This window comes from Podarcis bocagei, assembly GCF_964188305.1.
Source record: "Podarcis bocagei genome assembly, chromosome: 13".
In the NCBI taxonomy this organism is placed as follows: Eukaryota; Metazoa; Chordata; class Lepidosauria; order Squamata; family Lacertidae; genus Podarcis; species Podarcis bocagei.
Genome location: NC_138138.1, coordinates 57,550,486 through 57,562,945, shown reverse-complemented (window position 1 = coordinate 57,562,945; position 12,460 = coordinate 57,550,486). Strand labels below are relative to the sequence as shown.

Below are 12,460 nucleotides of genomic sequence, written 5' to 3'. Positions count from 1 at the left end.
TGAAAACAAACATCCATATAAAGTGGACCAGTAAACTTTCTCCAGTCCTGCAGTATGCTAAAGAAAATGGATGGAGAAGGGTGTGAACTGGGACACTCTTCCTCGCCTCCGCCCAAAGAGTCAGATTTTTTCTATCTATTGACACCTGTTTGGTGCTGAACTGTGTTAGGTGCTGATATTTTAGCCTTTGATCATTGTTGCTGACTTTAAAGTGGAGGGGCTGTTCTGGAGGGGGCACTGAGCTATGTCTGCTGCCTTCAGCTGGAAAGGTGCCTGTGACTTTGCCCTCACTGCTGGGGCAGAAGGAAGGGAGTTGCTGTGAGGGATGGGTAGTCAGAAGAGAAGAGGAGAGAAAACAACCCACGGAGGAAATGGCTTATAAATTGCTGCAATGAGATTTGCTCCAACAGAATTTCATCTTGTTCTTTCCGCAGGAGCTTTTCCTGTTGTTCCCTTGTCCATTAATTTAACTTTCCCCCAAGAGCTTATTATCATGCAAAACTATAGACCAAGTCTCAAAAATAGAAGGGATTGAGGTTTCATCTGGGGCTCTCTTGATGATCCAAAATAATGGATACAGGTTAATAATAATAATAATTTATTATTTATACCCCGCCCGTCTAGCTGGGTTTCCCCAGCCACTCTGGGCGGCTTCCATCAAAATATTAAAATACTGTGGTCTGTTAAACATTAAAAGCTTCCCGAAACAGGGCTGACTCCAGATGTCTTCTAAAAGTCTGGTAGTTGTTTTTCTCTTTGACATCTGGTGGGAGGGTGTTCCACAGGGCGGGCGCCACCACCGAGAAGGCCCTCTGCCTGCTTCCCTGTAACTTGGCTTCTCGCAGGGAGGGAACCGCCAGAAGGCCCTTGGTGCTGGACCTCAGTGTCCGGGCAGAATGATGGAGGTGGAGATGCTCCTTCAGGTCTACTGGGTCTTTGAGGCTGTTTAGGGCTTTCAAGGTGAGCACTAACAGGAGAAGAAAGGAGATTGCAAGGAAATACTGGGGGTCCCTCCGTGGGCGGGGCAAAGAGGGGGCAGGGAGGGGCTACTGCCCCCCCAAATCAATAACAATCCATCTAAATGCATAGCTAACTGAGGTCCCCCCCCCCCACAAAATCCTGGCCACGCCCTTGGCTCCTTCGGAAGATGAGGTTTCCAAGCTTGGCGAGCCCCCTGTCGTGGCTCCTTCTGCTGAGATTCCCAGGCTGGGGCTCCCTGCTTCGGGCAGAGCCCAGAGGGTCCCCCAAATTCCCTCTCGGGGGGGGGGGGCGCAGAGCACGCGCCTCCTGCTCTGGAGAGGGAGGAAAGGGTGCTATGGGCGCGCTCGGCAGGCCAAGAGTTAAGAGGAGCGGAGCTGGATCCCCAGAGAGGACCGGAAATAGAATCGAAGGAGGGCGGGACCTCCGGGGGAAAAGCCCCACCCTCCCCGGAAGAGGGGGCTCTGGTCGCCTTTGCCGAGCTTCTCCGCTGGGTGAGTCTCCTCTCTCTCCCCCCAGAGGGGGCCGTGGGGAGAAGGGGGGGGGGTCCCAGGGCTGCAGGGCAGGGTGCATGGGGGGCTCCCCCCACAACCCGGAAAGGGGGGGGGAGCAGAGGGTCCTCCCCCGCAGCTGCCCCCCTTTGCTACGCCCATGCCCAGGGAGGGGCGAGGTCGCAGGAGTTTGGCAGCTCTGGAATCTCAGAATCGGAGACGTGGAAGGGACCCACGAGGGTCCAATCCTGTGCAATGGAGGAATCTCCACTCAAATGCTGGGCAATGGGGAGAAAAAGCGCGTAGAAATGCCATAAATCAAGGGAGGGAGCTCAGTCCATAATCTGGGTGCCGCATTTGGCACCAGTTTCCGATTCCTCCTCAAAGGCAGCTCCATGTAGAGGGCAATGCACTCAGCACAGGAGACTCCTAGAATCGTAGAGTTGGAAGGGATCCTTGCGGTCATCTAGCTGAACCCCGTAAAATGCAAGAATGTCAACTAAAGCATCCAGGACAGTTTTAAAACCTTCATGGAAGGAGAGTCCACCAGCCTTTGGAGGGAGGCTGTTCCATTGTTGAACACCCCTTACCCTCAGAGACTTGGACAGAAGCTCCTTGAATCCATTGAGTCAATTCCCGTCCTCTCAGATCCCTCTTTTCTCATCTCCCTCAACCATTCCTCATAAGGCTTGGCTTCCAGACCCTCAATCACCCGGGTCGCCCTCCTCTGCCCACCTCCCAGCTTCCCAATATCCTTCCAAAATGTTGGTGCCCATAACTCCAGGAGGGGTCTTTTGGCTTCTGTCAAAATGGGCCTTAACAAAGACTGACAATGTTATTGAAGAAAGTTTATGTGCTGAGAATAAGGAACATCCACCTCCTTAATTCTCCTTCTGAATGTCCCTATAACTAGTTGTCCCTATCACTAGTTTATCATGAATACTAAAACATGCTTCTCATCAGTTTTGTTGCTGTTGTTTAGTCGTGTCTGACTCTTCGTGACCCCATGGACCAGAACACACCAGAGGCACTCCTGTCTTCCACTGCCGCTCATCAGTTTGCAAACTATAAAGAGCGGTAGCCATGATTCACCTACCATCTGTTGCTCAATGGGACTTTCCTCACTCCCTTCTTTGTGCCCAAACAGCAAAACACACGTAAAAATAATTCCATTAAGATGTTAAAAGAAACGTGGGATTGTGCAGCAAAACAATCCCATGAAGACAATGCAGAAAACAACAAAACAATTCGTAGTAGATAATTGTTATACTCTCTCTCTCATTTAAAGAGTTCACTGTCCTCTGAGGACATCACTGTTCGTTTCACGGGTGAGCAGTGGGAATTGCTGGATCCTGACCAGAGAACAGAAGTCATAGAGGAGAACTGTGGAACCATGGCCTCTCTTGGTAACCTTGACACAGGGCTTTATATTTTCCTTTTCTTGTGCTTCTTCATCATCATCATCTTTTATTTATCCAATTTGATTTCTTTTTCTATTTATCCTATTCTATTTAGTTTCATTTTTACTTAGTTTGGCTTTCATTGTATCCTAAATGGAAAACTTTTAGTAAAAATATATTAGTAAAAAAAACATTGAAACCCCTGAAAACAAACTTCTTATCTCAGTATGAATAGCAGCTCCTTCAGAGCATGCGAGGTTCACCCCAGTTCATCTCCCAGTCTTCAAAGACAGAGTGTGATACTGGTGTCTTTGCCCTGGCTATCATAAATCATCACATAAGAATCTCTGCTGGCAGAGCGGCAACAGCCAAGAACTAGCCAGCCTCCCCCACCTTGGAAGTCACCGCTTCTGTCCGTTTTGCTTGACCAAAGAGATGTCTGACATTAGAGATGGAACGGATTTGGTGATTGGGCCAGACAAAATCCATTCCAGAAAAGAGCCAGGCTTTTGGACTCTCAGGTTCCCATATCCCTGAATGCCAATAAACAAAGCCAGTGAACCCTGAAGTAAGATCTCATCTATCTCCTTTCTGTTCTTCCTCTCTCACAAGCATTAATGAGCATTTTTCAATAATTAGGGTTCTCCATTTCTTGCTGAGGCTCTAATCCATTTCACTCTTCTCTGCAGGTGATGATGAATTGGAAATGAAGATCAAGGGAGACCATGATGAGATTCACACAGGGGAAAAACCAAATGAATATTTGGAATGTGGGAAGAACTTTAGTCAGAGTTCCCATTCAACTTCCCATCAAAGAAATCCAACTGAGAAGAAAACCTACCAGTGCTGGGAATGTGGAAAGAGCTTCAGTCGGAGGGGTCATCTCATTATCCATGAAAGAATCCATACAGGGGAGAAACCATATCAGTGCCTGGAATGTGGAAAGAGCTTCAGTCACAGGTCCAGCCTGACTTCCCATCAACGAATTCATACAGGGGAGAAACCTTTTCCGTGCTTCGAATGTGGAAAGAGCTTCACTCGCAGCGACTCTTTCATTTCCCATCAACGAATTCATACAGGGGAAAAGCCTTTTCGGTGCTTGGAATGTGGGAAGAGCTTCAGTGAGAAGTCCAATCTCATTTCCCATCAAAGAATTCATTCAAAAGAGAAATCATTTCAGTGCTTGGAGTGTGGAAAGAGTTTCAATGTAAGAGCCAGTCTCACTTTTCATCAAAGAAATCATACAGGGGAGAAACCTTATCAGTGTGTTGAATGTGGAAAGAGATTCACTCAGAAAAAATGTCTCACTTCCCATGAAAGAATCCATACAGGGGAGAAACCATATCAGTGCTTAGATTGTGGAAAGAGATTCACATGGAGCAACTCTCTCACTTCCCATCAAAGAATTCATACAGGGGAGAAACCATTTCAGTGTGAGGAATGTGGGAAAAGCTTCGGTAAGAAGGGTGATCTAACTTCCCATCAGAGAATTCATACGGGAGAGAAACCATTTCAGTGTGAGGAATGTGGCAAGTGCTTTGCTCGTAAGGAATGTCTCACTTCCCATGAAAGAACTCATTCCTGGGAGAGCCCGTATAAATGCTTGGAATGTGGAAGGAGTTTTAGTCAGGACTCCTATCTCATTTCCCATCAAATAATTCATACAATGGAGAGACCATATAAATGCTTGGAATGTGGAAAGAATTTTAGTCAGTATTCCTATCTCACTTCCCATCAAAGAACTCATAGCTCGGAGAATCACAGTGTCCCAGAATCATTGAATTCTTGCATTGGATTGGATGGTGAGAGTCATCTTCTCCAAGCCCCTGATATTCAACAAAAGAATTCATGACAGACGGCCATCCAACCTTTGCTTAGAATTCTTCAATTCAAGAAGAGTCCACCACCACCTGAACTTGTTTGTTCCAGAGTCAAACAGTTCTTACTGTCAGAAAGTTCTGCCTGATGTTTAGTCAGATTCTCCTTTCTTGTAACTTGAATGGATTTGTTTGGGTCCTTTCACCGGAGCAGGAGAAAGCAAGCTTGCTCCCTCTTCCATGGAACAGCTCTTTAGATATTGGAAGACGGCTTTCACATCTCCTTCTCAATCTTCTCTTCTCCATGATAAACATCCCCATCTCCCTCAACTGTTCCTCATTAGGCTTGGTCTCCAGACCCCTGATCACCTTTGTCTCCCTCCTCTGCGCCCATTCCAGCTCATCAGGGATGAAGCTCATTCGGAATCTGGCACAAAAGGTTTGGTCCCATCAAAGCCATTGTGGAGATACAAAGGAAGCAGCTTGCAAAAGGGATGGAGGTAACCCACAATGCCTCATCCGTAGTGAAGTGCATAAGCTGCGTTACTGAGAGGAAGCTGAAACCTCCTTGGCAACATATCTTTCCTGCATTTCAAGGGGTTTGACTAAAGGACCCTCAGCGCTCCTTCCAACTCTACAGTGCTAGGATTCTCTTCTCCTGTCTTGATGCAGCTTAGAATAGCATTAGCCTTTCTTTGTTGGTGCTTCACTCTGTGGACATAAGAGCCCTGGATGCTTTTTATATGTACGACTGGCTAGCTAGTTGTCCCTCATCTCATATTTCTGCAGCTGGTTGTGCCTGCCTAAATGCACATCCTGACATTTGTCCTTATTGGAATTCATAGAATCCTAGAGTTGGAAGAGACCACAAGGGTCATCGAGTCCAACCCCCTGCCAAGCAGGAAACACCATAAGAGCACTCCTGACATATGGTTGTCAAGCCTCTGCTTAAAGACCTCCAAAGGAGGAGACTCCACCACACTCCTTGGCAGCAAATTCCACTGTCAAACAGCTCTTACTGTCAGGAAGTTCTTCCTAATGTTTAGGTGGAATCTTCTTTCTTGTAGTTTGGATCCATTGCTCCGTGTCCGCTTCTCTGGAGCAGCAGAAAACAACCTTTCTCCCTCCTCTATGTGACATCCTTTTATATATTTGAACATGGCTATCATATCACCCCTTAACCTCCTCTTCTCCAGGCTAAACATGCCCAGCTCCCTTAGCCGTTCCTCATAAGGCATCGTTTCCAGGCCTTTGACCATTTTGGTTGCCCTCCTCTGGACACGTTCCAGTTTGTCAGTGTCCTTCTTGAATTGCGGTGCCCAGAACTGGACACAGTACTCCAGGTGTGGTCTGACCAGAGCAGAATACAATGGCACTATTACTTCCCTTGATCTAGATGCTATACTCCTATTGATGCAGCCCAGAATTGCATTGGCTTTTTTAGCTGCCGCGTCACACTGTTGGCTCATGTCAAGTTTGTGGTCAACCAAGACTCCTAGATCCTTTTCACATGTACTGCCCTCAAACCAGGTGTTCCCCATCTTGTATTTGTGCCTCTCAATTTTTTTGCCCAAGTGCAATACTTTACATTTCTCCCTGTTAAAATTCATCTTGTTTGTTTTGGCCCAGTTCTCTAATCTGTCAAGGTCGTTTTGAAGTGTGATCCTGTCCTCTGGGGTGTTAGCCACCCCTCCCAGTTTGGTGTCATCTGCAAATTTGATCAGGATGCCCTTGAGTCCATCATCCAAGTCGTTGATAAAGATGTTGAATAAGACCGGGCCCAAGACAGAACCCTGTGGCACCCCACTAGTCACTCTTCTCCAGGATGAAGAGGAACCATTGATGAGCACCCTTTGGGTTCGGTCAGTCAGCCAGTTACAAATCCACTGAGTGGTAGCATAGTCAAGACCGCATTTTACCAGCTTCTTTACAAGAATATCATGGGGCACCTTGTCAAATGCCTTGCTGAAATCAAGGTAGGCTACATCCACTGCGTTCCCTTCATCTACCAGGCTTGTAATTCTGTCAGAATTCATTTTCTGCATTCCTATAACACCCTTTCCTTGAAGGTGGTGTTACAGTTCTCCCCCTACTCATCTAATGCTGACAATAATTATACCACGTTTTCCTCCAAGGTGGTGTTACATGGTTCTCCACATTTTCATTTAAGGCTGACAATAACCCTATGACGTAAACTAGGCTCTGAAGCAGCGCCCGGCCTCCAAGGTCACCCAATTAGCTTCATGGCCGAGTGGTGATTCGAACCCAGGTCTCTCAGGTCATAGTCTGGCACATAACCACTATATCACACTAGCTCCATTTTGAAACTCAGAAGGTGTGCATGCATGTGCCTCTGCTTAACATTAAGTGCAATATTCTGGTCTTTATATTCAAAGTTTTATGCACATGTACCAAAACAATTGTGGTGAGGATAGTATAATCGTAGATCTAGGGTAATGTTAGCTAGGGAGTGGGAGAGAGGTGAGTGTTGATTGGCTGAGAGTTGGAAACGGGTTGGAGTAATTCAACAATATATGTGATTGTAAATTGTTTTGGCAAGGGGGAGTTATTGGTTTGCTTTGTTCTTGTTCGAATTTTTATTATGCATTTTGTATTTCAATTATGTGTTTTTATGCCATGAATTGCCCTGAGATCTTTGGATGAAACGTGGTATAAAATATAATTAACAAAGAAACAGATACAATTAAAATCGTCATATTCAAAGTTAGTACCTTCTGGACTTCCTGGTTTTCCTGTCATTATAGTCCCTGTACTCTTCAGCAGCCTCAGCTTTTGTAGCTGGAGTCAGTCTGGACTCTCCTAGGCCACATGGGAAAAGGCCTGCAAGGCAGGAGAAGGTCTTCCGGGACTCACAGCCAAGATGGCCTCTGGCCTCTTCAGTAAAAGTCAGAAGTTGAACTCAGTACTATAGGAACAGCCTTCCAATACCCATTGTTACAGTACAAATAAAGTGACAAAAGAAACACAAACTGAAGATTTGAAACCATATAGCTATTAAGAAGAGTTTGGATTTGATATCCCGCTTTATCAGTACCCAAAGGAGTCTCAAAGCGGCTAACATTCTCCTTTCCCTTCCTCCCCCACAACAAACACTCTGTGAGGTGAGTGGGGCTGAGAGACTTCAAAGAAGTGTGACTAGCCCAAGGTCACCCAGCAGATGCATGTGGAGGAGCGGAGACGCGAACCCGGTTCACCAGATTACGAGACTACCACTCTTAACCACTACACCACACTGGCTCCCTATTGTACACTGTTACCTTGAACTTCTCGTTTTTAAATAAATCAGTTGTACTCCACCTCACACCTCATTCTTTGCTAGGTTGGGGGTGAAGTGTTCAGGTCAGAGTTCTGGGGTGGCAGTGGGAATAAGGGGGGGTTTGGTGAAAGGCCCATCTGTGCCCCTTGAATGCAGAGGGAAGGTGGAGCAGGAGGGGGTGGGCGCAACGTGGGAGAGAAACAACCTCCACATGGTACATTCTGAAGCGTTTATCAAAGTGCTTCATATAAAAAAACTTTTATAACATTCCTATAAGGTAGACCAGTAGCATATGCACAGCTTTTCTTAAACTTCAGTTGGTAAAATGAGCTGTTACACTTCAGGTAAATAGATGTTCCTGTTTTTTAGACGAGGTGGGAAAATGCTCAAATTGGTTTCTGTTACTTCCCTCTTGCTCCACTGTTAACGGGAAAATCCGAGGGCTCCCTTGGACAAAAACAAAGACACCAACCAGGATAACTTGGAGCAAAACAGCAGCCTGTAGGCTTGGCCTTTATTGAACTGTTGCAACAGGGTGCTCCCCTCACTTGCAGGAGAGAGGAAAGACCCAGAAATATGGTGTGCAAGACCTTATAAAGACTTTTGAAATTTCCATTCTCTAGGTCAAGACCACCCCCAGAAACATCATGCATACATCACAGAAAGGAGGAGTTGAGGGAGGAGCTGTGGTGGTAACCTGAGTGTCCTGTCACCTGGCTGGTTCCCCCTTTCCCCCTCCCCATGAGTACTTTCCAGGGGACAGAGGGGAGTTTGCAGTTTCCTGCCCCCAGAGGGAAGATCTGATCATTGTCCTTTATTCCAGTCCGTGCTGAATCCACTCCCATATGCAAGTTCTTTGTGATCTTGATGGTCTTCTCTCTGGGACCATCAGGGTTGGCATAGCGACTGGGCAGGGCTCCTGTGGATGTGCTGGGATGCTGAAGGGATTATGGCAGCCCTGTATCAAACCTTCCCCATTTTGTAGTCCTTCCTTCATGGAGTAAAATAAAAGTGGAACAGTGCAAATCCGATGTATGGTTGATTTTCTATGAATTTATAACAGAAGCGCAGCGTATGTCGTGTGTGTGAAGTTTGTACAAACTGAATGATTGGGGGTGGGGTGGGTTTCCTGCTACAAGCCCCTGGTGTCTCCCAGCCCCACCCTCTTCGCCCCCATCTCCTGGGTCTCCCGGTTCTTGCCCTGGAGCCACCACGACCAAGACCCTGCGAGCGTCCCATTTCCTCAGGAAGGGGAGGATGACGGGACCCCCCATGTCTCACGAAAGCAACAACAGGGGACGCAGAGGGAGCGGAGCTTTTCCCGCAGAGCTTGGCTGCCGTCTCTCCGGGATGCTTGGGATGCCAGCCTTGCAGGGGGCTGGACTGGATGGCCCCTGGGGGTCCCCTTGCAACTCTCTCCTCCGACAGGGTTCCCCGCTTCTGTCTCCAAGGGAAGAAGCACCTGAGCATGTCTGCCAAGAGGGTCCCCCAAAGAAATCCTCTCTGGTGCGGGTGCACAAGGCGCGAGCCCCCCCCCCCGGGCTCCTGCGGCTGAGCTGGGTGCGCTCGGCTTGCCAAGGGTTAAAGGAACTGAGCTGCATTCCTAGAGGGAAGGAGAGATGGAAGGGGGGGCCGGGTCCGCCAGAGCCCCTCCCTCCCTCGCTGCCCGGTCCTTCCTGCAAGGCTTTTGTCTCCTCTGCAAGCGCAGCCTGGGGGGGCTCCTTCTGCAAGGGGGGGGGCAGCTGTCTCCCTGCCCCTTCTGGGCTCAGGTGAGTCTCTCCTCTCTTCCTGCAAAGGGTGCAATGGGGAGAAGGGGGTGCCAGGGATGAAGGGGGCCTGGGGAGACCCCCAAATGACACCCAAGGTTCCTGCCACCCTCCTCTTTGCAGAGACCGAGGTCACAGGCTTGCAACCCGAGTCTTCCTGGGATTGCTGCGCGGATTTCCTCTCGGGGGACAATCAAGGTCCATTTGCTAGCAGAGGTGGTAGCCGGATGGAAATAATTTTACGTAAAATATAAGCAAAAAATATAAAGCAACACCTGACCTATGCAAGAAAGAAAGAAAGTCTGTGGGAAGATGGAGGGCAGAGAAGAGAAAGCGCTTCTTGGTGCGGGGCAGAGTCGAGCCTGCGGAACTCCCCGCCACTTTAGGCCAGGCTGGGAGCAGGGCAGGGAGGAGGAGGAGGAGAGGCTCCTGGGGGCTTCATCCTCGAGGACTGAGCTCTTGTCTCCCCAGAGATGCTTCTGAGTCCCAGTTGCTGGAAGGAGCGCAGGGGGGAGAGAGGGGGGGCTCTTGCGCCCCAGTCCGGCTGGGGGGCTTCCCATTCAGGCCCCAGTGGGAGTAGGAGGGGGGAGTCCAGAGGGGCCCAATGGCCTCATCCTGCAGGGCTCCTCTCCTGCTCTGATGCTGAGCTCCTCAGGTGTCCTGGAAGTAAAGCTTTCCCCAACACAACCCATGAATCAGACTGGGGTGTTATTCGGAATCCATGGGGACACTCGTGTCCCCATTCAGACATGCAACCACTTCAATGTCCAGAGGATCCTGCTGTGATGGAGAGCGGAGCCCGGGCCGAGTCTGGAGCTGGAGGGGGCGGGAACCTCTCTCTCTGATTGGCTCCCCAGAGAGGCGGGGGCGGAGCCAGGCCTTTGGGCGGGAAGATGAGAGGCGCCTTTTCGGAGGGAGTTTTGAGTCTGAGTCTGAGGGAGAAGTGGCTCTGGCCTGAGGAGAATCTCGGGGGCCAGAAGAAGGAGAGGGGAAGAGGGGCTGAGTCTGAGGGAGAAGTGGCTCTGGCCTGAGGAGAATCTCGGGGGCCAGAAGAAGGAGAGGGGAAGAGGGGCTGAGTCTGAGGGAGAAGTGGCTCTGGCCTGAGGAGAATCTCGGGGGCCAGAAGAAGGAGAGGGGAAGAGGGGCTGAGTCGGGGGGAGAAGTGGCTCTGGCCTGAGGAGAATCTCGGGGGCCAGAAGAAGGAGAGGGGAAGAGGGGCTGAGTCTGAGGGAGAAGTGGCTCTGGCCTGAGGAGAATCTCTGTGGCCAGAAGAAGGAGAGGGGAAGAGGGGCTGAGTCTGAGGGAGAAGTGGCTCTGGCCTGAGGAGAATCTCGGGGGCCAGAAGAAGGAGAGGGGAAGAGGGGCTGAGTCTGAGGGAGAAGTGGCTCTGGCCTGAGGAGAATCTCGGGGGCCAGAAGAAGGAGAGGGGAAGAGGGGCTGAGTCTGAGGGAGAAGTGGCTCTGGCCTGAGGAGAATCTCGGGGGCCAGAAGAAGGAGAGGGGAAGAGGGGCTGAGTCGGGGGGAGAAGTGGCTCTGGCCTGAGGAGAATCTCGGGGGCCAGAAGAAGGAGAGGGGAAGAGGGGCTGAGTCGGGGGGAGAAGTGGCTCTGGCCTGAGGAGAATCTCGGGGGCCAGAAGAAGGAGAGGGGAAGAGGGGCTGAGTCGGGGGGAGAAGTGGCTCTGGCCTGAGGAGAATCTCGGGGGCCAGAAGAAGGAGAGGGGAAGAGGGGCTGAGTCTGAGGGAAAAGTGGCTCTGGCCTGAGGAGAATCTCGGGGGCCAGAAGAAGGAGAGGGGAAGAGGGGCTGAGTCGGGGGGAGAAGTGGCTCTGGCCTGAGGAGAATCTCGGGGGCCAGAAGAAGGAGAGGGGAAGAGGGGCTGAGTCTGAGGGAAAAGTGGCTCTGGCCTGAGGAGAATCTCTGTGGCCAGAAGAAGGAGAGGGGAAGAGGGGCTGAGTCGGGGGGAGAAGTGGCTCTGGCCTGAGGAGAATCTCGGGGGCCAGAAGAAGGAGAGGGGAAGAGGGGCTGAGTCTGAGGGAAAAGTGGCTCTGGCCTGAGGAGAATCTCGGGGGCCAGAAGAAGGAGAGGGGAAGAGGGGCTGAGTCTGAGGGAGAAGTGGCTCTGGCCTGAGGAGAATCTCGGGGGCCAGAAGAAGGAGAGGGGAAGAGGGGCTGAGTCTGAGGGAGAAGTGGCTCTGGCCTGAGGAGAATCTCGGGGGCCAGAAGAAGGAGAGGGGAAGAGGGGCTGAGTCTGAGGGAAAAGTGGCTCTGGCCTGAGGAGAATCTCGGGGGCCAGAAGAAGGAGAGGGGAAGAGGGGCTGAGTCTGAGGGAGAAGTGGCTCTGGCCTGAGGAGAATCTCGGGGGCCAGAAGAAGGAGAGGGGAAGAGGGGCTGAGTCTGAGGGAGAAGTGGCTCTGGCCTGAGGAGAATCTCGGGGGCCAGAAGAAGGAGAGGGGAAGAGGGGCTGAGTCTGAGGGAGAAGTAGCTCTGGCCTGAGGAGAATCTCGGGGGCCAGAAGAAGGAGAGGGGAAGAGGGGCTGAGTCGGGGGGAGAAGTGGCTCTGGCCTGAGGAGAATCTCGGGGGCCAGAAGAAGGAGAGGGGAAGAGGGGCTGAGTCTGAGGGAAAAGTGGCTCTGGCCTGAGGAGAATCTCGGGGGCCAGAAGAAGGAGAGGGGAAGAGGGGCTGAGTCTGAGGGAAAAGTGGCTCTGGCCTGAGGAGAATCTCGGGGGCCAGAA

At 50.6% G+C, this 12,460-nt stretch overlaps 2 protein-coding genes across 16 annotated transcripts in view; both read left to right on the top strand.

The window, feature by feature from the left end:
* LOC308572648 (uncharacterized protein) overlaps window positions 1-12,460 on the top strand; it is a 152,819-nt gene that overhangs the window by 127,997 nt on the left and 12,362 nt on the right. Inside the window, exon 1 of one of the 15 annotated variants that reach the window (XM_081168882.1) lies at window positions 9,474-9,732. The exons of the other annotated variants lie outside the window; for them this stretch is intronic. The gene's annotated coding sequence lies outside the window, so the exon portion shown is untranslated. Of the gene's footprint in view, window positions 1-9,473; window positions 9,733-12,460 lie in introns of those variants that run through there. 15 annotated transcript variants of the gene reach the window in all.
* Window positions 1,333-5,290, top strand: LOC308572667 (uncharacterized protein). Its single transcript, XM_081168944.1, has 3 exons — window positions 1,333-1,472; window positions 2,758-2,875; window positions 3,559-5,290. Exons 2-3 carry the CDS (start codon window positions 2,863-2,865, stop codon window positions 4,719-4,721), a joined length of 1,176 nt encoding a protein of 391 aa, XP_081025070.1. The 5' UTR covers window positions 1,333-1,472; window positions 2,758-2,862; the 3' UTR covers window positions 4,722-5,290.